Below are 26,904 nucleotides of genomic sequence, written 5' to 3'. Positions count from 1 at the left end.
CGACGCTCGTCATGTGCGAGGGCCTTTATGTCCGCGCTCCATATAGATGATGCTATTACCCGAGACCAGCGGTAGGCTGCCTCATTTCTCCAATGGGAACAAAAACTACAGATACTTTAAAAAAATGTGCTAGACTATTGTGCATCTTTTATTATTATTATCATCATCATAGTCATACAAAAATCAGAGTACATACATTTCCAGTTTAAGTGCAAGCTACTCTGCAGGTTAGTTACTGTAAGGATGTAGAGCTCAATTTGTAGTGATTGGTAGAAAAGCAGTTTTTCGGTGAGACATTTTTGTGATAATACAATATAGAAAAATAACAGAAAAAAATCTAAGTCATCTTGTCACATTTTAGGGTGCATATATTACATCGATTGACAGACACACACACACTATTAAAAAAACGTTTGCAAGAAACTATTGGTATTGTCTTTTAGATGCCACTGTAACATTCTCACGTCTCTCATATCTCGTGTTTATGCTTGAGTCAATTTCTGCATTGAAAAATGTGGGAAAAAAGCAAAAATACAAAATTGTTAGCTGCTAGGATCAAGTAAAGGATCGTAGAAAAAAAAGAGACCGCTTGTATTTATTGGTTCTGTGGCCTGCCTGTCTAGTGCCTACCCAATAAGTGCAAACCAGGAACCAATTCACTGCCAGCCCAGTAAAAATAATCTCTGACGCGCGTAGCCGTCATTGGCAGTAAACGAGTGAAATGTTTTCCCCAAAAAGCCATTTTTAGTGATTTGCCGCTAACAATGCACTTCGTCTTTGATGTATGCCAGTACGATAATTAACTCAATCGCTACCAGCCAAGTTCAAATGGATTTTTGACGTCTATATTTGCCGTCACTGGCAGCGAACGAGTTCAATGTTTTACCGCCGATCGGCCGATTCAGTTAATTGCTGCAAATAGGGCATTTGTAGAAAATAGTGACAACGCTGAACTCGTTCACTTTCAAGCCCAGTAAAATTGGATCTTTCCCCTCCGAACCCATCAATGGCAGTCGGTTCATTATTTCACATTAGCTGCTTTTACAAGCATACCTTTAAGTTATTTTTGATCCATGAGACATTTTGTAAAAAAAGAACCTCGCGGACATGTTATCAACTGCTTCGAAAAAGTTCTCCTAACAAAACTAAATGTGTAGAACTAGAACCTGTGCGTACTAGAGTCCGTGCGCGGCTGGCAGAAGAGGAGACGGCCCGGTCCTAGCCCAGCAGCACCCTCTGGAGGCGGTAGGCGGGAACGCTGTTGTCCTCGTCCGACTCTGCGTCGCTCTGCGGGTTGGAGCTGCAGGGCGACCTGGTGCACTCCGGCGAGCACAGGTAGTGCATGAGCGGCAGCCGGTACTTGCCGCAGAAGTCCACGAACTTGATGTGGCGCACGCACGAGTCGAAGTAGACGCCTGCCCCCAAAATAATGCAAATGGAATTAGTTGACGGGAGCAAACTTTTCCCTGCGACAAGACGCGGTGGATATAAACACTTTACACATTCTTGTGAGAACGGTGACGAAACGTTCCGTCGATAAGCTCGAAAATGGAAACCTATTCCGGGGGAAAAAGAAAAACCGCGATAACGCGGTCGCATAAGCGTGCACGGGATTGAGCCCACGAGAAGACGAGACACCCAATAACACATTTCACTTTTTTACTCCTCCTCACCCGGTTGCTAGCTGGCCGCTAATATATGCTACGTACGTTACGTCTTGACGCAGCGCTAAGTGCTGGCGGCAGGCACCGAAGAACAAAATTGACAGCGTAATTATTTAGTGCCCCGAATTTGAGTTTTTGAACGTGATTACATAAGGTTGCGTTTTTTTTCGCACATCGGCAGTCGCAACTCAGTGAAAAAGAGGAAGAGTTTGCACCGTAGAAAGCCATGGTCAGCACAATCTATTTTAAAGTTGACTGAAATCGCGTATAAATAATTCCCTGAAGTGAGAAACGATTGGATCTTTTGAGACGGGCAGAGCCCGTTACCTGTTTAAGTGTCGAATATCGGCGCATTACCCGCTCTAGCCCTACTCCTCCAGATCTTTGGTACTTTTGACGTATGGAATTTTACTGCTCACGATGCTGAAAAACAACCTTTCTTTCAAACGCTTCTGACGATTTGCTAATGAGGCCAAAGTCTTAAGGAGCGTTATACGGTATCGTGCATCTACTCAACTACCCGACGCCTAAAAAAAAGGCCCCATTCCGACACCAGTTCTGGGTACTTGCCCGCCCCCATCCTTTTTCCGCGCCGGAAAGTAAAGCAAGCACGGAGATACGAAGGAACTGACCTGCGCACTTGGGGTTGGGGCACTTGCTGGCCAGGTCCAAGTACTTGAGCAGGTGGGAGGGCAAGTCCGGCTGCGAGTAGGGGACATTCCTGCTCTTGATGGTGCGCCCGGCCAGCTCCAGCAGCGAGGGCGGGTCGTACATCAGCTCCTTGACGAAGCGCACCACCAGCGGGTTCCCGCGCAGGCTGAGCTCCTGCAGCCGCACCAGGCTCAGGATCTCCCGGGGCAGGTAGGTCAGCAGGTTGTTGTGAAGGCTCAGCGAGCGCAACGAGCGGAGCCTGAAACAGACGCGGGCGGGTGAGGGGAGGGGAGGGCACCTCGGCCGGACCAAATCCGCGCGGCGGCGATGAGTCACCGGGTGAGCTGCGGCGGGACGCTTTGGATGCGGTTGTCGCACAGCACCAAGTAGCTCAGATGAGGCAGGTTGGCGACTTCGGCGGGAATGGCCGAGATGAAGTTTCCGCCGAGGTACAGCAGCTCCAGACTGCAAAAAGACGGGACGCCGTCAATCATAATTATGTACGGACGTAATACCTACCCTAGACATAACATGTATAGGTGTGCGTATATTAATGTAAATATATATATATATATATATATATATATATATATATACACACACACACACACACACACACACACAGTATATATACTGTATATATACAGCCCGTGGCACTGAATGACGTAACGCCTAGCGCAGGCCGTACAGCACGGCCGATGGAGCGTGATAAACGCAACGAGACGTGGAGCTCTGATCTTTCACCGGGCACCGGGTCACTGAAGCGCGCCACTGAACATCAAGACAATAAAACCTGCTCCGTAAAAAGCTTCGCACCATTGTTCCACGTCATACAGGGAATAGAGTTTTGGTACGGATTTTTGTGTAATGAATAATGACAGCAGTGTCGTAAAAAGTTCCCATTATTTTTGTTTGAAGTTTAAAGGGCCATAATCATCCGAATTAATCAGTCGGCCGGGCTCCTTTAAATGGTGAAGAAATTGCTGTGTGTGCACCTGCTTTTAATCTTACAACGGTTTTTGAAGCTCTGTTTCCACTTGAAGATGCAAATGTTTTTGATCGGTGACTCATATTAGAACTGTTTTTTAATAACCGTTTTTGGGATGAGTGTAAATGCAACCAGATGTTTTCAAGAAAATAAATAAATAAAACCCATTTCTAACCCGCCCACCGCTTGCAAAACTAACAGGCAATGTTGAGAAACAGGATAGATTGCTGCCAGAAAACTAAATATTTAGCCGGATAAAACAAACGCTCGATTAAAATTACAAACAAAAGTTCGGAAAAATCATTACCGCGTATCAAGAATGGCCCTTCGAAAAGAGGAACGTGACGAAATTGAAGTTGCCGCACATTCCTGCACGTATGTGATCAAATCTAAAGTGTAAGGCTTTCAATTGACAAAAATGAACTAAAAAAACCCCAAACAGAATTTAGGTAAATTGTAAATGCTTCAAAGTTGGGATCGGTTCTTAAATACCCTTTCGGCCTTATTTTCAAGGTATCGCTACTTGTGCTTGCAAATAAACTCAAACACAGAGGAAAAAACCCCACAAAGGCATCGTTCACGCACACAGCGTGCAAGCTGAACTAGTGACCGTTTGTCCTCAGATAAATGAATGGTGGGTCAAAGGGCATGGAGTCCATTGCAGGTAAACTCCACAACCCCAGTTGCCATGGGGACATTGGTTGCTGTTCTGCTTGTTGTGATAGTAAAAATCCCCAGCAGTGCCTGATGTAATCTTGCATGACCACGTAGCTTTTGCAGTGCAGGCTTCTCCTGAATTTTAAATCATCTAAAAGCAATGGAAAAAAAAAAAAAACTGTGACGTAATAGTAGCATTATTGTGGTGGCCCTTAAGTGCAAAACAACAACAAATAACAGAGCAAACAAAAAAGATAAATTGCAACCAAAAGGACTCACACATAACAAAGGACAAAACAACACAATCAAAAACAAAACAGACAAAAGAAAATTAGTTGCAGACAAAATGACAAAGGACATTGTTTTTTTTCCACAGGAAAAAAAACCACTGAAAAACAATAAGCAAACAAAATAAAATAAAAAAAAAAAAAAATCACACTTCAAAGACAAAAAAACGTAAAAAACAAACAAAAAAACATTTAAAAAAATATGAGACTGCAAATCAAGAATCACAAAAGTAAAACAAATGAATCACATTCAAAACACATGATAAAAGACTAGTTGCAATATAATATTAAGAAAAGTAAAAATATCAAAAACAAAAAGCAAGTTACCCGCAAAACAAAGCACAAACTCAAATGAAGGACTAGTATTTTCTTACCAGAGGTGGTAGTTATTTGTCTGCTTTTTGGTGATTTCTTTTTTTTTAGTCATATTTTGTCTTCGTATAATTTTATGTATTGCATTGTATTTTATGTATGTATTGTATTTATTGTCGTAAATTATTTATCGTGAGATCCGCACTTCTGGGCAACCATAGGTCAAAGGGCAGCGCGTCCATCGCAGGAACTCCAGATCCCCGTTGCCATGGTGACACCGCCAGCTTTTGTGCGATAGCGAAAACCCCAAGGCGTACCTGAAGTAACCTCGCAAGATTTAGTCGCGCTAGCCCGCACATTTTCTGAACCCGCAGTCATCTAAAAGCTACGAAATTATATCCCTACACGTCATCCTCGACAGCCGCGACGCAATAGTAGCAACATTCTTACGTCTCTGTCTTGTGGTGACCCACCTGGTGAGGTTTTCAATCTCGGCGGGAATACTCCTCAATCTGTTTCCGCCGAGTGACAGCGACTGCAAACGCCGGAGCTTGGTGCACTGCAGCGGGATCTCCTCGAAGCGGTTCCCGCTAAAGTTCAGCACTTCCAACCGCATGGAGCCGAAGTCCTTGGGCAGGGAGAACTCGTTGAGGCGGTTGTTTTTAGCTACGAGCGTCGTTAGCTTGTGTAGCCGCGTGATGTCCTCGCCTATGGCCGACAATCTGTTGTTGCTGATATCTAGGAACTGCAGGTTGGCGAAATGGGTCACCGTCGAGGGCAGCGCGCAAAAACGGTTGTTGTTCAGGTAGAGCTGCTTCGTGTCTCTTTTCTCCCCTTCGCTGACGCCGTCCACGGTAAACGCGTTCAAGTTCGAACGCGAGAAGTCGAGCACGCCGTCGCTGCCCACCGCCGCCCCCGCCCCGCCGTCAAGCTCCATTTTGGGGTTGACTCGTCTTCTTCTCCTCCGAAAACTCCTCGCCAAGTTTTCACGCCGACGACGCCGTCACAAGCACGTTTCGCCCGCGCGGTGTTCACGAGTTCTTGTCACTTCCGACAGCATTTAGCCGCATTTCGCCGTTTGAAAAGGCCACGTTTATAGGGGACGGAACGTCAGCTCTCGTGTATCACGCGGCGGCACATTTGTAGTACTGGGGAGCGTGTGGTCGGCGCTTTAAATGTTAATGTGACTGTTTCGCTCGCGTTTTGTGATTGGTCGGCCCAGGGTCAAAGTCCCGCCTAGCTAGTTATCTATTGGTCCACATAGCGACCATGTAACGTGAACCATTCGCAACATGTTCTAATCGAATATTAAATAATTGACTTAAAACGTTATTTAAAACAACGAATGTATTTTTCTCAGCACTGAATTGGTCCACATTGCGACCGTGCAACGTGAGCTATTTGCAACATTCTAATCGAATATTAATGTTAATTAATATTCATCGAATGTTTTATGTTCATATAAAACATTATTTAAAACAACGAATGCGTTTTAATTTCAGCACTGAAACTTATGCAAGTACAAAATCATAAGGACGCTGTCTGCAAACTTGTCCGGCTCCAGGCAAGTGACATTATGCAACACGCGGCTTCGGTTACGAGGTTATGCAAGGCTATGCACGCTAAGCATCGCATGGGAAGAAAATGATACAAGTATGGTACAATTGGATGCGTGCGTTTCTAAACATACTTTCCAGATGTCCTCTTTCAAATTATTGTTAACGGCCCGTCGAGTTTTCACGTTTCCCCTTACTTGCATAATATCCCTTTCCGTTTATCGCAAAATGTACGTTCCCAAAAATACCGACAGTACCGAGAATCCGCAAATTTGATATCGATGTTCAAAAAAAGGGCTCCCTCTTTTAATTAAATACATAAAATCGATCTTTTTATTGGTCTGATAATTGATTGAAATTGAAATTGATATTTTTTTGACTGAAGTAACTTGAAGAGAAATGGAAGAAGAAAAAAAACAACAAAAAAACGGACTTAACCTGCGACCTAATCTGTGAAACTGCAATAAAACACTGCATTGGGTTTCTTTAGATTGCCTGGTGTTCCAAAATAATGCTTGGGAAATTCGTTGAAGACTGGGATGTGAAAATGTGCCAAACATGATCTGGGATTTTGGGATAGAGATTTGTGTTAAATCAGGGATGCACAACTACCGTAATGCCGAGGTTTTCATGTGTTTGTAAGAACCACAAACGCATTCACAATTTTCACAAATCTTGCAATGGCATTGTGTAATAATAACGTGTGTTCTTATAAGCTTAAATGCATTGAAAGGGACAGTTTATGTGGTGTACAAAGATTTATTGGCTTCCATACATTTTCCTTACAGTCACTTTTAGTGGCCTAGAAAGATCTTCACAAGGCATTTATCAGCATGAATCACAAGCCACTTACCAAACATCAGCAAAACCATGCTCAATGTGTGGTAAAAAAAACAAACAAAACCATTGTGCAGGCAAATACTGTTTGCAAGTCTAAGGCACTATGTTTTACTTTGTCCTAATTTAGACGCAGGGTTTAAAAAAAAAACACCAAAACACAAGTATGAAACAGAAAAGCACAGAAAAAACGCTCTCAAACACACACACACACACAAACCCGATTTGTGATGCAACTAAACTAGTGAGGCTAATCTTTTTGTAAAGAGTGTTTCTGGAAGGTAGAATGTTACCTTGAGATTTGTGGACATGTCAAAACATTTTCAGCACATCTTTGGTTTCAGACGTTCCCATGCTATGTTCAAATGCAGTCTCACCAGGGTAAATCAGCCTGCATTTTTTAAACGGCTTTTTCATCAATAAAGTCAAAAGATATGATTATACCCATTGTGCTTTCACAGCGGGATAGTGGATTCGAGTGAGGTGTTAAAACCTCACACTTCTGACCCATTACACTCAATTTTTTTACCTTGTGCCAGCACTCAGTCTAAGAGTGCCCACAAAAATGACAGGCTGTGTGTAAAAGATAACGGTGGATAACCCTTAAGAGACAGAGAACCTCCAGAGAAAGAACTACAATGTATGAACACGAGTATACTTTAGCCCATACGCTGTTTATGAAGGGGAACACCCTAACTTCCATTTCAAATGGCTCCAAACAAACCGCACGTACAAGCATTTTCTTTTTGTTTTTGCCTCAGAATGCTAGACAGGATGAAAACATCTCACATTGCTTGTTTTGAAGAACCAAGAAAACAAAAAGAAGGACAAAATGAGTGCATTGGTTGAGTATATTTGAAACGCTAGCAGTTACCCCTCCCACTACTCTCTTTCAAGCATAAAGCCCACGCTACTCAATCTCACTGCCGTCCTGCTTTTTTGTCCTTAAGAACTGCAAAAATACAAAAAAGTACAAGAGGAGTTAATACAAACAAATAAGACAGTACTGAACACAAGGGAATCTTACGATTGGCCCCAGAATCAAACAACAATCAACATGAACACTTTAACCTTGTAAAAATGTATCGTAATAATAATATTTAAAATAGCAGAAAAAACCAGGTAGAAGTCATAAGAACACCCGGGCCGCAAGGCAAGTCAAGTATAGAGGAAGGGTGGTAGTGTGCATCCTCTCTCTGTCCGCGTCCTCATTTAGGCCTCCTCCTTTGTGCTAGCCTTCATTTTCTCCACTGTTTCCTGTGATAAATAAAATAACATAAATATGAGGCTCATTACTGAAGTCGTTTTATATATTGCGCCCATTTCAAAACGAAGCAGACGCAGCAAAAGCTCTGGAGGAGGTAACATTGCCAATTTGACCCTTATTGCCTTTTTTTTTTTCTAACCTTGTTAGCATGAGCGCCATGCTGTTATATTGCACATCTGGAAAGTATTGATAGCGCTTCACATTTCTGTAATAAATCTTAAATAAATAAGGCTACCCTTGCAACATTTACCAACATACTGACGGTATATTCAACAATATTTAAAATGCGCTGTACATTTATTGCATTATTAATTCTTAATGCTGGTGTCAGGCGGAATCCTCATTTTATCAAAATCATCCATTTCCAAGAGAACCCTAAAATTTTTCAACTATTAGCATTGCATCTTGAAAGGACCACAAGCCATTTTTGATGCTTTAGATTAGTGGTCAGTGATTTGTAAAAACAATATCCACATGTGTGATTCATGATAAATTATGAAAATCACCACAATGAGACAAGAAATGTTCATCTTGCCTTCAACGATATATACTTTTGTTCAGGCTCTAGAGCAACTTTTTTCACTGATTACACTGAAACATTCGACTGTAATGCATTTAACAGCACCGTTTTATAGGTTTAATCTCATTATTATCATTCTTATTAGTATTAGTGGTATTAGCAGCAGCAGTAGTATCATTATTATTAATAATATATTCATTATTGGTAGTAGTAAATTAGTAGCAGAAGCAGGAGTATTAGTTTTCTTATTATTATTATTAGCAGTATTAGTAGTGCTACTACTAAGACGAGTAGTGCTGGATTTGCACTAAATGAGTTAACTTCCTCAATACCAAAAATAAAACAGGCTCTCTGACGCCTGAAGTCCTCAATGGCAGTGAAGGAGTTAAAACTGTGGATTTAAGCAACAACTGTGATTGCTCGCTAGGCAATAATGCTAGCTATATCTTTTTTTCATAAAGTACTGTGCTGTTTTTTTTCTATTGCCGGCGCTCCGCAAATCGCAACACAAACACATAGTTTTAAGACAATTTCCTCTTGAAAATGTGCTGATTTCTTGTTTTCCCGGCCTGCGTTCCTGTTTCAGAAAAGCTTACGTGGACAAATTTGAATAGAGGATGTTGATTTACAGACTATGCGGTTTGATTTTGTATCTCCTTTATCAAGAAAAAAAAAGGTGGGGAAACCTCAAAGTCATTTCTTCGGGCTTGTTGGTTAACTGATTAAAACCAACCTGGTGTTTGTTCAGCTCTGCCACGCGGAGGTCCCGCTCTTCCTCTGTCATCTCGGCGCCGCCATCTGTTGACTCATCGGCGGCGGCTGCCTTGTCTGCAAACAACGGAATCAAAAAAAGGTTCGGCACGGAGATGCGGAGGAAATAACAAAATCATTATCTTCTAGCTCACCTGTGCAGGTCATTGCAGTGCATACCCAGTTGCCGCATGCACACACGCAGCGGTTACATTCCACCTGTGTCTCTGCGCCGTCTTCGTAAGTCTCATCCTCCAAGGCGCACTCTAGGAAAAAAATGCACGAGAGACGAAAGTGAAGGCACGAAGATACTGCGGTAGAGCTTTTTTGCCCCCTATTCCGATGCCAACCTTACCATGTTCCGCAAATATTCCCAAAAGCAAAAAAAGTAAGGTCGGTAAAGGCATTTATAATGAGTTTAGGTTGACAAAAAAAGAAACAAAAAAAAAAACCTGACCTCGACCCCATCGAACACCACAGGGCGAAAAAATAGACTTTATGCAAGTGTAATAACTAGATGCTCAAATTATATTGTCCATGAAACATTTATCTTGTCATCCAATTAATTCCAGTGAAATGCCATGGGGGGGTTCCTCAGGGAAAGGGGCTGTGTTTTTGGAACTTTTTTTTCGGTTTTAGACTAACCTGTAACCTGTACAAACGCTGTAAAAATGTCATTAGCGTTTGTTGAAAGTTGATTTATATTGCTTTTTTCTTGATTTAAAAAGGACACAGTTTTAGGGATACAATTAGAGACAATCGCTGCGACAAGTGAGGGGGTGCAAAAGCTTTTCTCTTTTCTAAAGAGGGCTTTGCAAAAAATCATTGAGAAGCACTGCGCTAAGCCCATTGGAACGCTGCTGTTGCTAACCCCAGACAACAGTGACTATCTTTTTTTTCCCAACTTTCTACCACTGACATCTTTGTATGGTATGAAAAAAATGTTGCACGGAGATGAACGTGACCATTAACAATCCTGCTGCTTTTTACGTCTTTCCCCTAAATGACAGATCCTGCTTTCAGTAACTGTGATTTTGAACTGAGGTAATAGATTACTGCATTTAAACTCTGTCGCTAACCAAAACAGCAACACTTACCATACACCCACCCTGCATAGTATTACGATGACGTTCTGTTACAATTAAAATGGCAATAAGCATTTCTGTTACCTCTGTATTCACTTAACAGCGTTCAATAACGTGAGCTTTTTTTTATGTTCGATGGTCCCGGTGACGTTTTGAGTGTTTTTTGTATTAAATGAAAATTCCCCCTTTTTTTTTTTATGAAATGTTTGTCCAAGGAACTTAATCAAAACCTTGCCTGCCCTTTTTCTGAGTTGCGTAAACACTCAGTAACACAGTACAAGGAAAAACAGCACTCGTGCATTGTTGATGCTCTTTTTATCCCACAGCGTGGGATAAGAAAAGACTCGTTGACGTGTTTAGAGTAATCCCGGAATTTCTCAATAAGCACGCAGTACCGCGAGTATGCCGAAGCCCCAGGGTTCAGTGCTCCCAACTTTAGCCTACATATTGTAGAGGTTAGCGCGTCGGCTCAGTCAAGAGGTTCTGGGTTTGAGTCTTGGCATTTCCTGTGCGTTCTTTGCATACTCTCCCACTTGCAATATTAAAAAAAATAGTAATAAGCAGCTGGACTTTAATATCTATAATTACAGACTTTTGCGGCCCGCCATCCACATTACTGTGGCTTGTGCATTTTGACATTGCTATTTTAGCTATTTTATTGGTTTGACACTGTTAAAAGCGTGATTTAAAATATCCTCATTTACCTCATCACGTTTGACAGATAGTCTTGACATAGCATTTTTTTAAACAACATTCTTTAGAAAATGTGTAATTTCTTGCATCATTGATTTTGACCACATTTAACCCCTGGCTGTCAATGGTCATACGGCTCTATTTGCCATCAAACACATTCTGTTTGCAAACTTTTAGGAATGAAAGCATGGTGCCGTTTTTAACCTCTACCTGATCCGACATTCTATAGTAATGTTTAGCCTCGTATCTAGAGCAATGACCCAAATTGGGTCAAAATTCACACAGAGGGATTCGTCATTTAAAACAGAACAAAACAAAAAAACGTTGCGCTTATGTCTTTCACTTTTCTGTGATTTAGTTTCTTAAAAAACATAAACACATGTATTTGGTCTTGATTATCTAGGCAGGAAATGATTTTGGAAGGTAAAGCATAACAATGAGCTGGATTTTTTTTCAGTACATGAAAAAACCTGAAATGTATTATTACGAACAGGAACGTGAACGTTTTTTCTTCCGTGCGGCCCGCGAGCTAAAAGTGACTTGCGTATGAGTATTTTGCGATTGAAATGGCCGGGTTGATCTTACTCTTCTCGGGCGGGTTGAACCCGGGCTTCAGACAGTTGAGGAACTCATCGAAGCTCAATTTCCAGTCGGCGTTCTCATCAGACAGCTCAATGAGCGCATCCACGCAGAGACTCCTGGAAAGCGCAACGTCACTATTAGTAGCGAGGCGACTTTTGGAGGCTTCCATAAAGAGGGCCCCACTAGTATACGTTACACTGGAATGGAAAGAGTTCAACGAACTTTCTAATAATAGCAGAAAAGCACACAGAAGAGATAAGCATGTGCAAACACCCCGGCAGTCGCTCGCAAAGTTAGCGCGGAGATCAACTACCGGCGAGTCCAAAAAAAAAAAGAATGTCTAGCATCAGCGTTATCTTTCCAGCAGACACTGACCGAAGCAGCTTGTTGCTCTCCCGGTCGGCGTAGGACTGCATCTCAGTCGCCACGGACTCATTGTGTTGGATGAACTTGAGCAGCTCAGAGGAGTCCAGCATGGAATCGCCGCTGTCATACGACTGCCCCCCAAAAAAAGATTCACCAAACGGCTTTATAACAGAGAGCTTTTGCATCAATATTTACAAGGGTAATAATAACCTCTGACCTTACAAACGGCACAGTACTATAATTAATGAATGCATCAAAAGATTATATTTGTCTAAAGAAGCTCCGCAACTTACTTCAACATAATTACTTGGCACCAATATACAACAAGGTGGCGTCAAAGCCATACTTTTATTACTGAGGGCAGCAACAGCGACTCAGTGAGAGGAAAAGGTTCCTTAAGTAAATCCTGGGTAGCATGATGTCAATGGGGCCTTTCACGTTTGAAAGATTTTGTCAGTCTACGTGTTCACGTGCTTGTTAGGCTCACCTTGAAGTACTTGAGCAGGATTTCAGAGAAGTTGGAGCCCTTGGCAAACCATCCATCTGGGACGACCTCGGTCTGCAGCCACTGGATCACACGGCTCCGCAGCTCGTTGCGGTCAGCGGCGTAACACACCACTGCGGAACGCCAAACATTCCATAGGTCAAGCCCGATGTATAATTTATAGCCTCTATCGCTTGCCAAATATGTGTTTGTTTGTCTGTTATTGGAGGCCAAAACTGGAAAACATAAAAGGTGAAGTAAACCCACCTGGGCTAGCAGCTGCCTGATCGGTCTTTTTCTCTGAAAATAAATCAATAACAAAATGACAAAATCTGTTATTTAACGGTGATGGTTTCTCGGCCAAAGGTCTGAAAAGGGGACAGGGTGACAGAGCTGTCTTCCACGAAGGAATTTTGTGCCATAGCTCAGATCGATGGCCAGGCTATCAGGAGTGTAAATAGTGCATTAGCGAGGGTACGCAGCTAAAGTTCACTCCTCCACTCTTGTTAATAGGTGAAAACAGCTAAGTGAGCTTTCCTGAGTCACTGCGCCCTCTGCTGGCGACTTTAGGGAGTAAATAGCATTCACACTAAGATTGAAGCCTCACTCGAGTTTTACTACTTTTGTTCAGAATCATTTTGCTGCATCACGGCTGCATCCATTATGTCATTTAGTGTGCTTGAATATGATTAGCTTTCCATCACTGACGCGATCGCAATTTTGGGTCTGTTTATATTCTAGGCAGCTACAACTAATTAATTTCACCAAGTCTTGTCCATTTCTTGGCCTTTTTTGTAGAAGTCTTACTTCATGCAGTAGTTTTAAAGTCAACTCTTCACTTGGTACTACTTGTAAACTTTTAAACTAGTGTTTCTCAAATTTAAATGTAGTGTATATTGTGGAAGGAAAACATAAAAGACTAGAAATTCAGCGTGATGACATGTGTCTGATTGATTAAACTACGGATCTGTAGTCATATCTCTTGGTGTAATATATTCAGCAAAAAGTCACGTCATCTGTTCTATTTTCAGCTTTCCTAGAAGAAAACAGTCACTGATGTCGCACAGCTGTAAAAAAACAAACAAAATAAAATCATTTTAAGTTTTAAAAAGTCATCACTAATGTACAATTTAGCAATCAGCTAATGTGTGTTTCAATTAATTTGCTCTTATTTTGAAAAGAAAATGTACCGTTCCTGTCACAGCATCAAATTGATTGAATGACACCTGCAGAAATTCCATGAATCTCCCGAGCCTCCTTAATTGCCTTCAGGTACTCCCGGATGAGAAATAAATGCTCAAACTGCCTAAGAAACTTTCTTTTTTGCCTCCTTCACTGGAACCCGAAACAATGTCTAGTTGCGGTTCAATATTTACACGTTTTGCAATCTTCACATTATGCCTGCAGTCGATAGCTGACTGAATCGGGTTTCCAATTGAAGGTCGAACACAAGCTCAATGATATTCAAATGTCCACCCTGTCAGCAAGCTTACATCTTTTCAAGCCCAAAGCCAGTTGAAATTTTGACAACTGCTGATGGAGACGCACCCTGGCAGTGTCCATCGTGGGCCACTTGGATCTTCAGCCCACTCAGACAGGCGTCTCGGTGCAGCTCACAGTGGTTCCTGTAGGTCTTGCCATTGCTGCCGCATACCGACCTCTTGTGGGGCTTGCAGCTCTGGAAGAACAAAGGAAGTGAGAGACCCGACGTGTGACGTGGACCCTTTTTTTTATCTTTTTCACGCGTTCCTTCACCTCTATACACAGGCAGCTGGGCTCCCCCTTCTCATTGACGGCACACTCCCGGCCCGCGCCGCAGAAGACATTGGCGCACACTTTGCTCTTGCTCTGCAGCTCCTGAAGATGCAAGGTGCAATATTGTTAGTAAACGTTATCTTTCTTTCGCATATATTTGTTTGTTTGTATTTTAGCTGAGGAAAAAATAAACAAGGGGGAACCATCAGTTAAAGAGACCAAACTGACTGGAGAACTTCACTAATGTTTGTCCTCTAGGTGGCAATACATCACACGTCGTGAGAGCGGCTACTTGAGCTCAGTAGTTTTGAATTCACACTCAACAGATGAGTCAAAACCGAATGGAACGGCAAATGATCAAGTAAACAGGATGAGAGCAACATTTTTTTTCCAGTTTATTTCGCCATGACGTCTTTTCTTTCTTTTATCCCTTTGTTGTCGGCGTGTCTGCTGTGTTATCCCCCATCTCAAGCAGCAAACATTCAGACAGCTTTATGACCCTCATTACCGCCTCCATTCTCCATCTGTGTGCCTTTGTGTCTCCACATTAGTGCAATTTCGTGTATGTGTGTACAGGGTGTCTCCACATCTGGAGTCTAGCTTGTGTGTGTGTGTTTTTCTTTGTGCCCGTTCCCATGCAATCGTTCCCCCCCTTCCCTCCCCCTTTCCAAGGCTCCGTTTCCTGTAACGAGAGTGAGAAAGAGAGAGAAAAAAATGGTTGGCCCTTCCTGCGCTTAAGCACACGTGAGCTTGCGGCCCAATTCGAGGTCTGGTATGCGGACTCAAACAAGGGCCGGATTCTTGGAGGCTCACGTAAGCTCACCAATAATTGAGTGTAACAAGATGGAGAATGGGCGGGGGAACTTGGAAGTCACACACGCAAGAAGTAGACCAGGCTTTAACCTCAAAGTGACGAGAGGAGCTCGAGGGAAACGGCGGTTCAATTCAATGCGTGATTTCCAAAATATTGAAGTGGGAATCTTCAAAGTAATCCTCGTGGCCTCGAGCCCGCGATCCAGTTACTAGCACTGAAACCAGCGCAGTGAATTCTGAGCTGTGCGGATGACTCCGACGGTGCTCTGTTTGTCCATGTGTAACCAGAAGACAAGCCTGACATTTAACTAATGAACGCAGAAGAACACAGGCCTTTGTGTTTCTTATTTATTTATTTTTGCTCTTACTAGCCGATTCCATTGGGTTGTTGCTATGGTGAGACGGTGTAGCGGCGAGACCGCAAGTGCCATTCAAGAGCATCATAATGAGATCGCGGCAGAGCGCGTTTTTGTTTCGATGTTATCGTTGACCCTCAAGTCACGGCAAAATGTTTCTCCACCTCGAGACATTGCCGCCGTTACTCACCGTTGATTTTAATGGAAGAAATAAACGCAAACATTTACTTCATTTGATTTATTTACAAAAAAATCATGTGGAAAATAAAAATAACCAATACTGGTTTGAAATCAATTTAACGTAAACTTAGCATTCATAGCTTGTGCGTAGCTTGCTTAACTTTTAACACTCAAACGTTCATTCGATTTACATCAAACAAACCGTTTCCATCTTTAGGTAGGGTTAATGCCTCTGAACATTTTGAGGGGTTGAAAGTAAAACAATATTTATATTTGACGACGCTATGACCTCTTCAAAGTCAGCCCAATTTGGGTGATAGGAACACCAAGCTAGTAAAAAATTCCTGGACACCCAGGCGTTAAACATGTCTTAAAACACTGAGGCAAAATAATATTCGGAGCTATGATATGTCATTTTATTTCATTTTCGGCAATCATTTGCAGACCTGTGACCTTCTTGTGACAAAATTGATTGGCTGCCATAGGATCGTCTTTTTTTTTTTCTTTCTCCCGGATTCAGGACAAGAGTTTGTCATTTTTAGTTTTGGCCATATATTTTCCTTTCGGTGCATCTGACTGAATACGATAAAAAATAGCTTTAGGGGGGAGTCATCGACTTTAATGATTTTTCTAAGAAGCTTCATTGTAGCATCTTGCCATGTCAGCGTGGCGTCTCCGTGTTGGAGTCTTGCCCACTTCTGTCCGAATTTGCCCCACCACTTCGCTTTACCCTCTTTTAGGGCCGAGCGTCATTGGACCGAGACCAGCTGGTCCAATTTAATGGAAGGAAAATAAAAGGACAGAGGAAGCGAGCGGAATGATTAGATTAGAAAGAGATGGTAACGATAACGCTGATAGAGTTGAATCGTTCCTGTGCTGCTATTGACATCAAATATGTATATATTTTTTTAATCTATCTGTGTTCCCTTTGCTGATAAGGAATTATTACACAGGAGGGGACTCAATAATGGCATTCACAGCCACATTTTGTGCTTGTATGTGCACATTTGTGCAGAGGTGTGTGCATATTTTTGCTTTGCTCTGGTGAGTTAGAAGGTCAATCAATGGCTCTGGCAGCCATTGGGATCAATTCCCATGAGTGCAATCCTCCTCGTTACCATGGAGAAAATAGATTGACGTCTTGGAAGCAAAACGTCATCCTAAATGCCGAACGTATCACAAAGTTGTACTATACAATATAAGAATGGCGTTCATGTCATTTTCGTAAAAAAACAAAAAACAAAGAAGGACTAGCGATCGACCGATATGCGTTTTTCAGGACCGATGACACCGATTATTAGTAGTAGAGAGGCCGATAACCGATTTTTGGAGTCGATATTCATTTGTGGTAGAAGTGTGAAACTTACCGTTAAAAAATGAATATTGCAAACACCGAACTTCATTGAAATGCCTTAATTTAGTTTACTGCACCACACGAATAGTAAATAATAGCTCAAACCCGGAAACGGAAATGTGTCAACGGCAAAACCGGAAATATTTCTCTCGACAAAACGACAAAAATATAACTTAATATCGATATTCCTTGGTTTGAAATATGAAACTTACGGCATTCCTGACCAGTTATGCCATCAGATAGCATTCTGTTCGATTACGGCGGCCATTTGCAAACCCGGAAACGGAAACGCGTTTCCGGCAAACCCGGAAGTACTTCTATCCGGAAAACCTTTCCTTCACACAAACAAAACAATAATCATCCATCGATCGGCCGATCACAAGATTAATCCACCATATTACTAAGGTTTATAGTAGGGATGTCCTGATTATATATATTTCTTTACAACAGACTCTGAATCGCCTGATTTTGAGGAGCCCTAATCCGAGATTTCAGCTATTAGCTTTTTCAAAATAGTCATAGTGTGTGTGTGTGTGTGTGTGTGTGTGTGTGTGTGTGTGTGTGTGTGTGTGCGTGTGCGTGTGTGTGCGTGCGTGTGTGTGTGTGTGTGTGTGTATCTTCTGCTTCGGGCAGAGTAATGCGATCATGAGTTGCCATAGCAAGGAAGACTATTGCCCCAAGTTAATGCAATCTATCAGAGCCATTTTTATTTCAATCTTTTCTTGAGCTTGTGATTGAACACGAAGCTCATCATGCCATAAGTGGATTTTGAGTGGTGCAGAAAATCACTACGTGGCCAAGTGTTTTTTTCCCTCCATATGTTATGGACAGCCTTTATGTTTTTTTTCTGCTCGGATAGTTTATTCTGTGCAAAATATAGAGGAACATAAATGCAACGATTTTCAAGATTGTAACTGCACGCTCTCAATCAAGCAAAGATGTGTGTTAAATTGCGGGACTAGTGGGAGAAAAATGACATCGATTTCTTCAAGTGTGCTCTGAAACAAGCTGATTTGAAGAAGTAATGATGCTTTCTATCATTTCTGATTTTCTGTCATCCGAACAAATTTGATTTACCATGAACAGGAGAACATCAAAAGCCGCTGAGCTCATACAATCAGGGATGTAATTTAGGTGGAAATATGGCTGTGGTTGCACAAAAATACACTGATTAAACACATTAAAAAAACAAAAAACAAACAGATTTTAATTTCCATATCGTTATAAAAAGAGGACCTTAAAAAATTTGACAATGCGAAAATAAGTTTCATATGATTTTGGTGCTGCTTGGTTCACAATTTGAAAAAAAAATCTGTGAAAATACTGATTATTGTTTCTCTGTCTGCTGTTAAAGTGGACTAAAGATTTCTGAGAATATTTTCAGTTGCGAGTGTGAAATTCTGAGCAATTGGACAATTTAGGTTTCTAAACTATTAATTGATTACAAAAACAAGTGCCACAAAAAAGTCCTTTTTTCTTTCAAAAGTTTATTGTATTGGTCTGGTAATAACTCATTCAATCCCAAAGACAAATGTATACGTTTTTGCAGCCAGACATTCAACGCAATATACTTTTCCAGTTTTTTTTCCTCTTCAAATATTCGGGTACTGCATGGTGTGAAAGTTGCTAGCACATTTAATAAGGAGCGTCCCTAATGACTGACTGATTAAAATTTTGGAAGATAATTAGAATTGGCGCCTCTTCACTGCATTATAACTTTTCATGACCCGCAATTTGGAAATGTGCTCCAGCCCTTGAGCGAGTCATAGAAAAGCTTCGAGACGAACTAAATGGAGCATTAAAACATGAAGAGGTGGGGGACCTTGTCGGTATTCGGAATGGGAGAGTAGGGGTGTAAATTCCTGAGCGATGTTGTGCCTCAGTTGGGGTCTGACCGGGTTCGAGGTTTTTTGGTTGAGCCAAAATCTCATCGGTATCTAGGTCAGAGCGCTGCCCCCGATGTCCCCCTCTCCTGCATTTCCTTTGTCTCTGCGGCTTTCGGACAGCGGTTCAAGTTAGCAGAAGTTCCATTTCACCGCACCTTCCCGAAGGACGACTTCAGACAAATGAAACCTCCTTGCGAGGATTGAACTAGTTTCCCGCTGAAAAATACATGCGAGCCGGTGCCTAAATCCCAATGCGCGGGGGGAAAGCGTCATAAGCAAAGGACTTTTCATCTGTTACTGACGGACTGGAGTCATTAAAGCTGGAGGATTTGCGCTCAATCATTAAAGTGCCTCTAGATGTTGCCTTCTAATTAACTTTACTCGTCTAAAATCAGACTTGTGTGTCATTTTTTGTGGAGTTGACAGATTTGAGAGGAAAAAAGACAAAATGAGGTGAATCTAGTCTTTCCTTCGTGCTGCTTAGAGGAGCGTTTCTCAAATGGGGGTACGTGAAGGCACTTCAGGGGGTGAGGGACATTTTCTTCGGGTAGAATCAAATCCAAGAATGAGGGGTGTCAAAATAATAGATTGAGAACATTTAATGACAGTCATAGTTAACTTCTATATTTTTTTTTAATAGTGTTGCGTTCTGCTCATCAGCAAGCTCCGCGGGAGCTTGAAAATAATCGTAGTCGTATGAATGGGCTGTTTTTGAGAGGGACCGATCGAGGAGTGGACTTCGACACGTCAATCGTATCGATTAATAATCGATCAAGTGATTAGTCCCATTTTTTAAGCTGTTGACTAAACGAACTTTTTATCGCGATGACAGAAACGGTATGTTTTTCGTTTCAAATTAAGAGCAGATTAATTTGTACGCCTTGATTTTTGTTCAATTGTATACAGATGCGCAGTGATACAATTCTCCAGCAGATGAGCCAGAAATAAAACAGGTAAAGTGACACTATGTTCTGGAGTTGTGGAAAAAAAAAATATGCCTAAAGACACCACTACACACGTAGTTCCAAAGTTGAATAAATCAGACATGAATGGAACCGAACTCTGTTTTAAGTAAAAAAAAAAAAAGCTGTGTCTTGCTTCGGGGGCACTTGGCTGAACATCATTAAAAAACGGTTGCGAAGCGCGGCCTTAGATGTTGTGCGAGTGGCGGAGTACAGTACGTCCTTGAAATAATGAGGACTGAGAAAAAACAGTCGAGACAAACAGTCGGGGGCGGTCTAGGGTGTTCGCTTAGGGACCAGGCGTAGGCTGAGATTAACCCCGAAGAAACAAATGCATCGTGGGTAACGAGCAGTTTGCGCCCATCTGCCCGTTAGTCTTCACCCTGCTCCTTATTCAGTGCGAAAGGAATGCATGGACAAGTATGACGTCACTCCCGTCTGCAGTCCGCGGGCCTCCTTGTCTTTAATGCAGGGTAAAAAACAAAGAAAAAGCTTGGGAGGAATGACCGATTGGGCCGAATGGCATCTGCTCCCAATTAAATTCAACTAAGAGAATAGAGCCCCTCCCACCCGCACAACCTGTCCGCCCCGTCGTCACACTGCAGGGGAAAGATTCTTCTCCCCGTCCCCCGTAAGCATAAGCGGTCCGTTTTGTTCGTCTCTACCAAACATTGCTCGCGGTGCATTCATTTTTTTTTCGTTTCTCCGCATTTTTCCAGCGAGAGGGCTTGCGCTAGGGAGGCGTCCGTGATGAGCCTCAATCCAAAGCCATGACTACATTCCCTGCCCTCCCTGCTTTTAATTCTTCGGCGGGGCCATTATCGGGGTTTACGGTAAGCAGTCAACCAGAAGAAGCCTCGACTTCCAAGTCATACTTGAACACACTGTTAAATCTGGGTCACAGAGGACAGAAACCGTCACGCAGGATGATGCTCTTCATGTGTTTTCTATTTAACAGGAAAGCAACAAAACAAGTCTGCTGTCATGCTAACTGCGTGGAACCCCTGTGCGCTATTTTGACCATTTTGGGTCATTTTCTTCCACATCATTCTCCATGTATTTTAACCTAGGGGTGGCAGCGTGATAACTAAATGGTTGTGCCATGTTGAACTTTAACATGTTTCCATCATCAGGGTGAAATTTCAGCTCCCTATGTCTTTCAATACTTTCCCTTTTGATGTGAAATGCTTTTGATGTCAAGATCAAAGAAAATAGCATGAATTAGAACGTATTTCTTTTAAAACCTTTCTAAACAAAATATTTCAGTCAACAATTTTTGATCAAAGCTTGTAAGGCTGAATTTGGCTGAATCTGGTGGAAAGATTAGGATATTTTGAACGCTCCTCTTTTTCATGAACATATTAAATTCTGTATATTCTTTTTAGCAGTGGCGAACGCTGAGTTTTGGCCCCGGATCTGCCAATCTGCTACTTGCTGATACTGAAAATGACATCACAGTTGCCAATAATGTATCATGGGAGCATCACATGATCATGATTACTATGCATGACCAACTTTTGTTTTATTTCATTTTAAACTCTATAGATTTTAGAGAAAACTTTGCCCATAAATTTTGGTCTAGGAGGCGAATTTGCCAGCTGAAACAGCACTTTTGAGTCAGCATCATTTGTTAACAAGGGATCAGTAGGAAAGGCAACTGTCAGGCTGTCAGAGAGAAAGTCATTTACGTCTATCGCCCCAGCCTATATGGAGCGCTCGACCGCCGCTGGCTAACGGCTAACTTACGCTAGACGCAGCTCTAACGGAGCAATAATTGGTTGACAGCTGTTTTTGTTCATTTTTTCGGAATAATAAACCACGGGTCTTGTTACGAACGCTACACCGGTGAGCTTTCCAGCAAATCCAACACACCGCGGGGACGTTAAACACAACCTCCGCCCTCCAGCATACACAGCCAAGTCTTACCTCACTCTGATCTTCCCCTTGCTAGGATTGCACCAGCATGTCTCTGTCCCTATCCTGTTTAGTCCCAGCCCACGCCGCATGACTGCATGTCCAAGTGCGGTAATTAGAGCGGGCTGATGAAGACAAGAGGACAGAGCGCCCGCCCCTCCCCTCCCCTCCCCTCCCCTCCCCTCCAGCGCACGCTCATGTTCTCCCCACCTGGGCGGATATTTTTAGCCCACCTCGGATGCAAGAGAAGAGCCTATGGAGCGCCAAAAAGAGAAGCAACAACCACTTGGGCATGTCCTCATTGTTCTCTTGCTCGCCAAAGCCTGAGAGGATGGCGTCGGGGTGCGCTTTTGCCTTGACAAGTGCAATTTTCATGATCCATTGCTGGCCTTTCTAGGTAAATTAACCATTCCACTCTGTCGCCGCTACAAATGCAGGATAATAGATGTGGAAGTGGAGGTGCACAGGCCCGCATCCCGGTCCGTTTTGCATAACAACCTCCTGTTGCGCGTTGCTTGCTATTACACACAAGTTTGACCTCAGCCTTTACAGTTGTGTTGCTTTGTGTGCCAAGTTTTGCGTGAATTTCTTTTAATTCATTCATTATTTATTTCAGTTTATTTGTATTATTTGTAAGTATCAAGCCTTGAAGCCTTGTTTATATCGTGTACTCTTTGTTTAAAAAATGGCAATAAATAGACATGTTTGACCAACCATGATGAATAATGGTTATTTCAAAACTGACCAAAAAGAATCGTGATTATTATTTTGGACATAATCATACAGCCCTACCGTTGCTGCTTTTTTTTTTTTAGTTAATACTTCTCTCGGAGAATGCTATAAAATGGTAGTGGAAAGCAGATGTTCAGAATTTGACAACCTACACGCAGAATGCAACAATATCAATAAAGACCCCCCCCCCGAAAAATCTAAATTAGGCGTCTCTGTTGACAGCACACGCAGCCTGCAGGCTGATTTGACTCACGCCTGGAAAGTGAGGCTCCTGCAGCAACTTGTTGACCTTCTTCAGACAACAGTACGTCAGTTCAAGCCCTTCCCACGGCCACACAACAGGCCATATATTATCAGGGTAATTACCTTCCCAGAACAGATGCCGCTCCATTAACTGGCTAGCGGCTTCATTGGACAAAATGTGGCCGAAGAGAGCCATTCCTCGCAGGTCGCCGCCAGGAATAAGGCGGATAAACAATGGCTCATTCTCCGGGGTGGACGGACAAAGGTGGGGGGAAGCAATGTTAGGTCAGCAGGGAAGGGGAAAAAGGGTTGCGTCATTTATGGCCACCGCCCAAGAGCTTAAAGACTGAGGCAGTCTGCTGAGTCTTTGCTTTAATACTTCTGCCAAGGTGGGCATGTTTTTGAGAAGCCTTTTTTGAAGTCCAGCTGTTCTCAAAGGGGGGTAGGAGTACCCCTGGGGCTACGTGAAGGCACCTCGGGGGTGTACGTCAGAGTTAGACGAGGTTTCTGTAGCTATCAGCAACTCTAATTTACTCCTTTTTAACAACACATTTATATTTTCAAAGTAAGAGCACATTCATTGAAACAAGATGCAATTAGTGCTCAGTAGAGTTGCTCAATAAAATAACTTATAGATGAGACTACAAATGTAGTTGCAAAGTTTATGAAATCGGACATGGTTGGCATGGCACTCAATTATGAGTGGGAAAATCGTCGACCAAGTCGGGTAGTCAACTTTAAAAATAAGTTGACTGAAAAGATCCGCATCAACGCTCTATTTTCTATTATCTACATGGACCTTTCTTGCAAACACACATGCAGTGGTAATGAAAGACACCCACCCCCCACCAAAAAAAGAAATGTAAGGATGAGGGTGAGATTTTTTGGATCACTTCCAATTAAAAAATCACCAAAATAAATAAATGTGTTTTTCCCAAAGCGGAACGGGACTTTGACAATGTTTTAGGGCCTGCATCTTGACTGCATCTACGACTCCATTTTGTGTCTTGGTACACCGCCTAGTGGCCGACTGAATGGTCGATGTTATTTGCGTGCTTAAAAACTCTGATTTAATGGTTTGTGGGTTTTCATCAAATACAACAAATAGAGCTTCCCGAAAGAAAGTGATGAAATTTTTGAAAATCCCCCCAAAAAACCCATTCGGGTTATATATCGGAGAATATAACCCGTCACTAAAAGCGACCTAAAGAGGCTCAGTTTAATGCGTTCGATTTTTAAAGAATAGAAGAAGAACAACAGGAAGTGATCGACCTCATTGCGGCTAACAGGCAGCGCCGCTCGCAAGTTGACGAGCGGGCCGGATTAAACCCATTTGCGGGCCGGAACCGGCCCGCGTGCCATATGTTTGACATGTATGCCAACACGTGTTTACTCAGAGCTTCTTCTCTTTGCGGTGCGACGCTTACAAAACAGGCGTTGGAGCATTCCTCTGAGCTCACTGGTGAAGGGACAAAGCAAACACACGCTGACCACCCAAATTCACTGTTTGGACACCATTAGAGCAGCTGCACCCAAAGCATCACCCACAAAAGTGCAAAGTGGAGGCGGAGCAGCCCTGATGAAATGCACACAACCTTCCTTCTTTTCTTTTCTTTTCGCAGCTGCCCGCCGTTCACGTGCCGCTCTTTGTATATATAGCCCCTTTTCCTGAGCCACTTTACAAAGGGAGTTTCCCTTTAGGGCAGGGGCGTCAAATCTGCGGCCCGCGGGCCTGATTTGGCCCACAAGGAGGTTTAATCCGGCCGGCACGCAAGATGATTTTATGAAGAGTAAAATTAAGGAACGCGATTGAACTCTTTAGTTTGCTGCACAGATGTACCAGTGACCAATTGCCATGTTTATGCGAAATAGCCTGCTGATTGCTTCAGCGACAGCAAGCGAAACACTACGCTAGCGTTCACATTGGCATCGGCATCTAGATCTGTCGCGCTACTGCTCAGCGCGGGTAAAATCCTTCGATCGCCCCAATGAGAAACCATAATGGGCGGGGGCGGTCGGCTTTGTTACGTCTTGCGATACAAACAATCGGTCTTGTATTTCTTCTTAAATTTACAACTCGGCGGTTAGCGTTCTTTGTTTTACACGACATTGTGACTTGTGAGTTTTCAACTCCTTCTGTCATTCTGTCAAATGAAACACTACAGCGCAAATTCATTCTGTTGAATTTTCTTTACGTTTCGATGCGCGCCTCGAAAAGAAGCTGTGCGGTCGGTTTTAGTTCATCTTATGTGTTCTATAGAAGATATGTATTTTATGACAAATGGAAAAAGAGCATAGAAAATGTTCATTTCATACAGTTTAAGGGTAAAATATATTGGCATAATAGGGGACCAAAAAAATGATGTTAATTTACTTTATTTGTCTTTTCAACGATATATTTAGAGTTGACATCCGCTATTTGAGGGGAAATGGGATCAAGAATCTACCAGCAATTGATATGAATTATTTTGAAGTTATATACTGTAACATTCCGGTACCAGTCCGGCCCACTTGAGAATAGATATATTCTTCCATTTAGCCCCTGAGCTAAAATGAGGTTGCGAGGACAATGTTGATTGTTCCGCACCCCAAAGTATTTTGGGCACATTTAAGCAAACCGTGTAAGGACGCTGTTTTAACAGTAAATAAACTCACGCCATATTGAACCTGGACGTGATTTGTTGCTCTCAACAATTCGGCTTATGTTTTTACGCAAACAACGTTGAAATGAGAAGATTTAGAGTGTCCAAACTTACCTCTGCGCAAGAAAGAGCTACAGCGAGCAGAAGGAACACAGCGACACCCCGTAACATCTGGTCGTGGGGCGGGGGGGAAAAAGTCAGATTTAGCCAGCTTGAAACGTCATTTTAAGAGTTAAACCTTCTTTGAAGTCTCATTAAAACGACTTTGCTCGCGCATCCTTTTCGTTCCCTTACCGTTTTAGCCAAGCGCTTGCAGGAGAGAAATGGAGCCGAGTAGATGTCGCTCGATCGAGGAAGAAGCGAGATCGCTGCTCGGAGGAAATTTGAGCAGCTTGGAGGAATTCGAGCAGGTCCTCGGGTCTTTCTCCTCCTCCTCTCCCGGATGAGGAGCCAATGGAAATGTCTGTTTTGTCCTCCAAGAAGAAGAGGAGGGGGAAAGTGTGCGGCCAATTGTGAATGCCGAACAAGCCGATATTGTATCAAAAATGCATTGCAGTGACAGGTTCACATTTTTACACACGTAAACAATAGCACTTTTAATACACATCAACATTGTGATGATTGGTCCGCGTAAGCCCATTTTGATCCCTACGGGCCAATTCAAATCACGACAAGAAAAAGGGATACTTATGAATCCATCTTCAAATTTTAAAAGTTAAGACGGGAATTTGTCTATAATGATTGTCAACGCTGAAAGCCTTTATTTCTGTAACTTTTTATTCCGCCGTATATCGCCACTCAATTTCTTCGACATGATTGATTCAAATAATTCCAACTTCAACATGCTGAGAAAAATCATATTTCCCGGGCTATTATTTTTCTCGTTCATAACTGTCGCAGTTTTCACTACTTTGACTCCAAAACTCCCCAATCATCCCCAATGGAAATTCCACTTTTCCAAAAGAAAAACCGAAAAGCTCGAGCAGCATGTAGAACTCCGCTTTGTGCTGATAAGGCGGCCTGAGAGTGCCTCGTAGTCCGCTGTGAGTGCAAGCAAGAAGGGTTTTATTTATTTTCATTACTATTTGGCAGGTTGTTATGAGCATTGTTTTTTTTTATCCACCTCTTCAATTGTTTTTCTGCTGTGTGCCGTCAAAGTCCAGTCCAGTGAAGTCCAGTCCTGCTGTGAGATGCAACACAGTCCAAGAAACGGTAAAACGACAGTTTCAGTGCTCAGAAATCCTGCCTAACAACAAATTAACTCAAGATGTTGATACTTATAATCGCGTGTGTTGGAGTTGTATGTTAATAAAAGACTGGCACTACGGTAACTGCTGCATTTGTGTATTCGTTTAGTGAGCCAGTCGC

General features: G+C 42.5%; 2 protein-coding genes and 1 long non-coding RNA gene across 3 annotated transcripts; 1 reads left to right on the top strand and 2 right to left on the bottom strand.

Moving 5' to 3' along the window:
* Window positions 1-125: 125 nt before the first annotated feature.
* On the bottom strand, window positions 126-5,707 carry lrrc58b (leucine rich repeat containing 58b). Its single transcript, XM_088416066.1, has 4 exons — window positions 5,033-5,707; window positions 2,652-2,780; window positions 2,297-2,574; window positions 126-1,415 (listed from the first exon to the last, which is right to left on the bottom strand). The coding sequence occupies exons 1-4, from the start codon at window positions 5,494-5,496 to the stop codon at window positions 1,219-1,221; spliced, it is 1,068 nt and encodes a 355-aa protein (XP_088272192.1). The 5' UTR covers window positions 5,497-5,707; the 3' UTR covers window positions 126-1,218.
* A 1,147-nt stretch (window positions 5,708-6,854) lies between these two features.
* Window positions 6,855-25,979, bottom strand: fstl1b (follistatin-like 1b). The gene is made up of 11 exons (XM_088415733.1): window positions 25,831-25,979; window positions 25,651-25,707; window positions 14,455-14,556; window positions 14,248-14,377; window positions 12,967-12,999; window positions 12,703-12,833; window positions 12,225-12,346; window positions 11,853-11,965; window positions 9,645-9,755; window positions 9,473-9,567; window positions 6,855-8,209 (listed from the first exon to the last, which is right to left on the bottom strand). The coding sequence occupies exons 2-11, from the start codon at window positions 25,705-25,707 to the stop codon at window positions 8,165-8,167; spliced, it is 939 nt and encodes a 312-aa protein (XP_088271859.1). The 5' UTR covers window positions 25,831-25,979; the 3' UTR covers window positions 6,855-8,164.
* On the top strand, window positions 19,120-22,612 carry LOC148423350 (uncharacterized). The gene is made up of 3 exons (XR_015865687.1): window positions 19,120-20,636; window positions 20,725-20,838; window positions 21,957-22,612. It is a non-coding gene; the product is annotated as an uncharacterized LOC148423350 (long non-coding RNA).
* Window positions 25,980-26,904: the final 925 nt, after the last annotated feature.

The sequence above is a fragment of the Hippichthys cyanospilos genome, chromosome 5 (assembly GCF_059441005.1).
Source record: "Hippichthys cyanospilos isolate Australia breed blue-spotted pipefish chromosome 5, RoL_Hcya_1.0, whole genome shotgun sequence".
In the NCBI taxonomy this organism is placed as follows: Eukaryota; Metazoa; Chordata; class Actinopteri; order Syngnathiformes; family Syngnathidae; genus Hippichthys; species Hippichthys cyanospilos.
The sequence above is the reverse complement of the archived record's forward strand: the minus strand, read 5'-3'. Positions and strand labels throughout refer to the sequence as shown.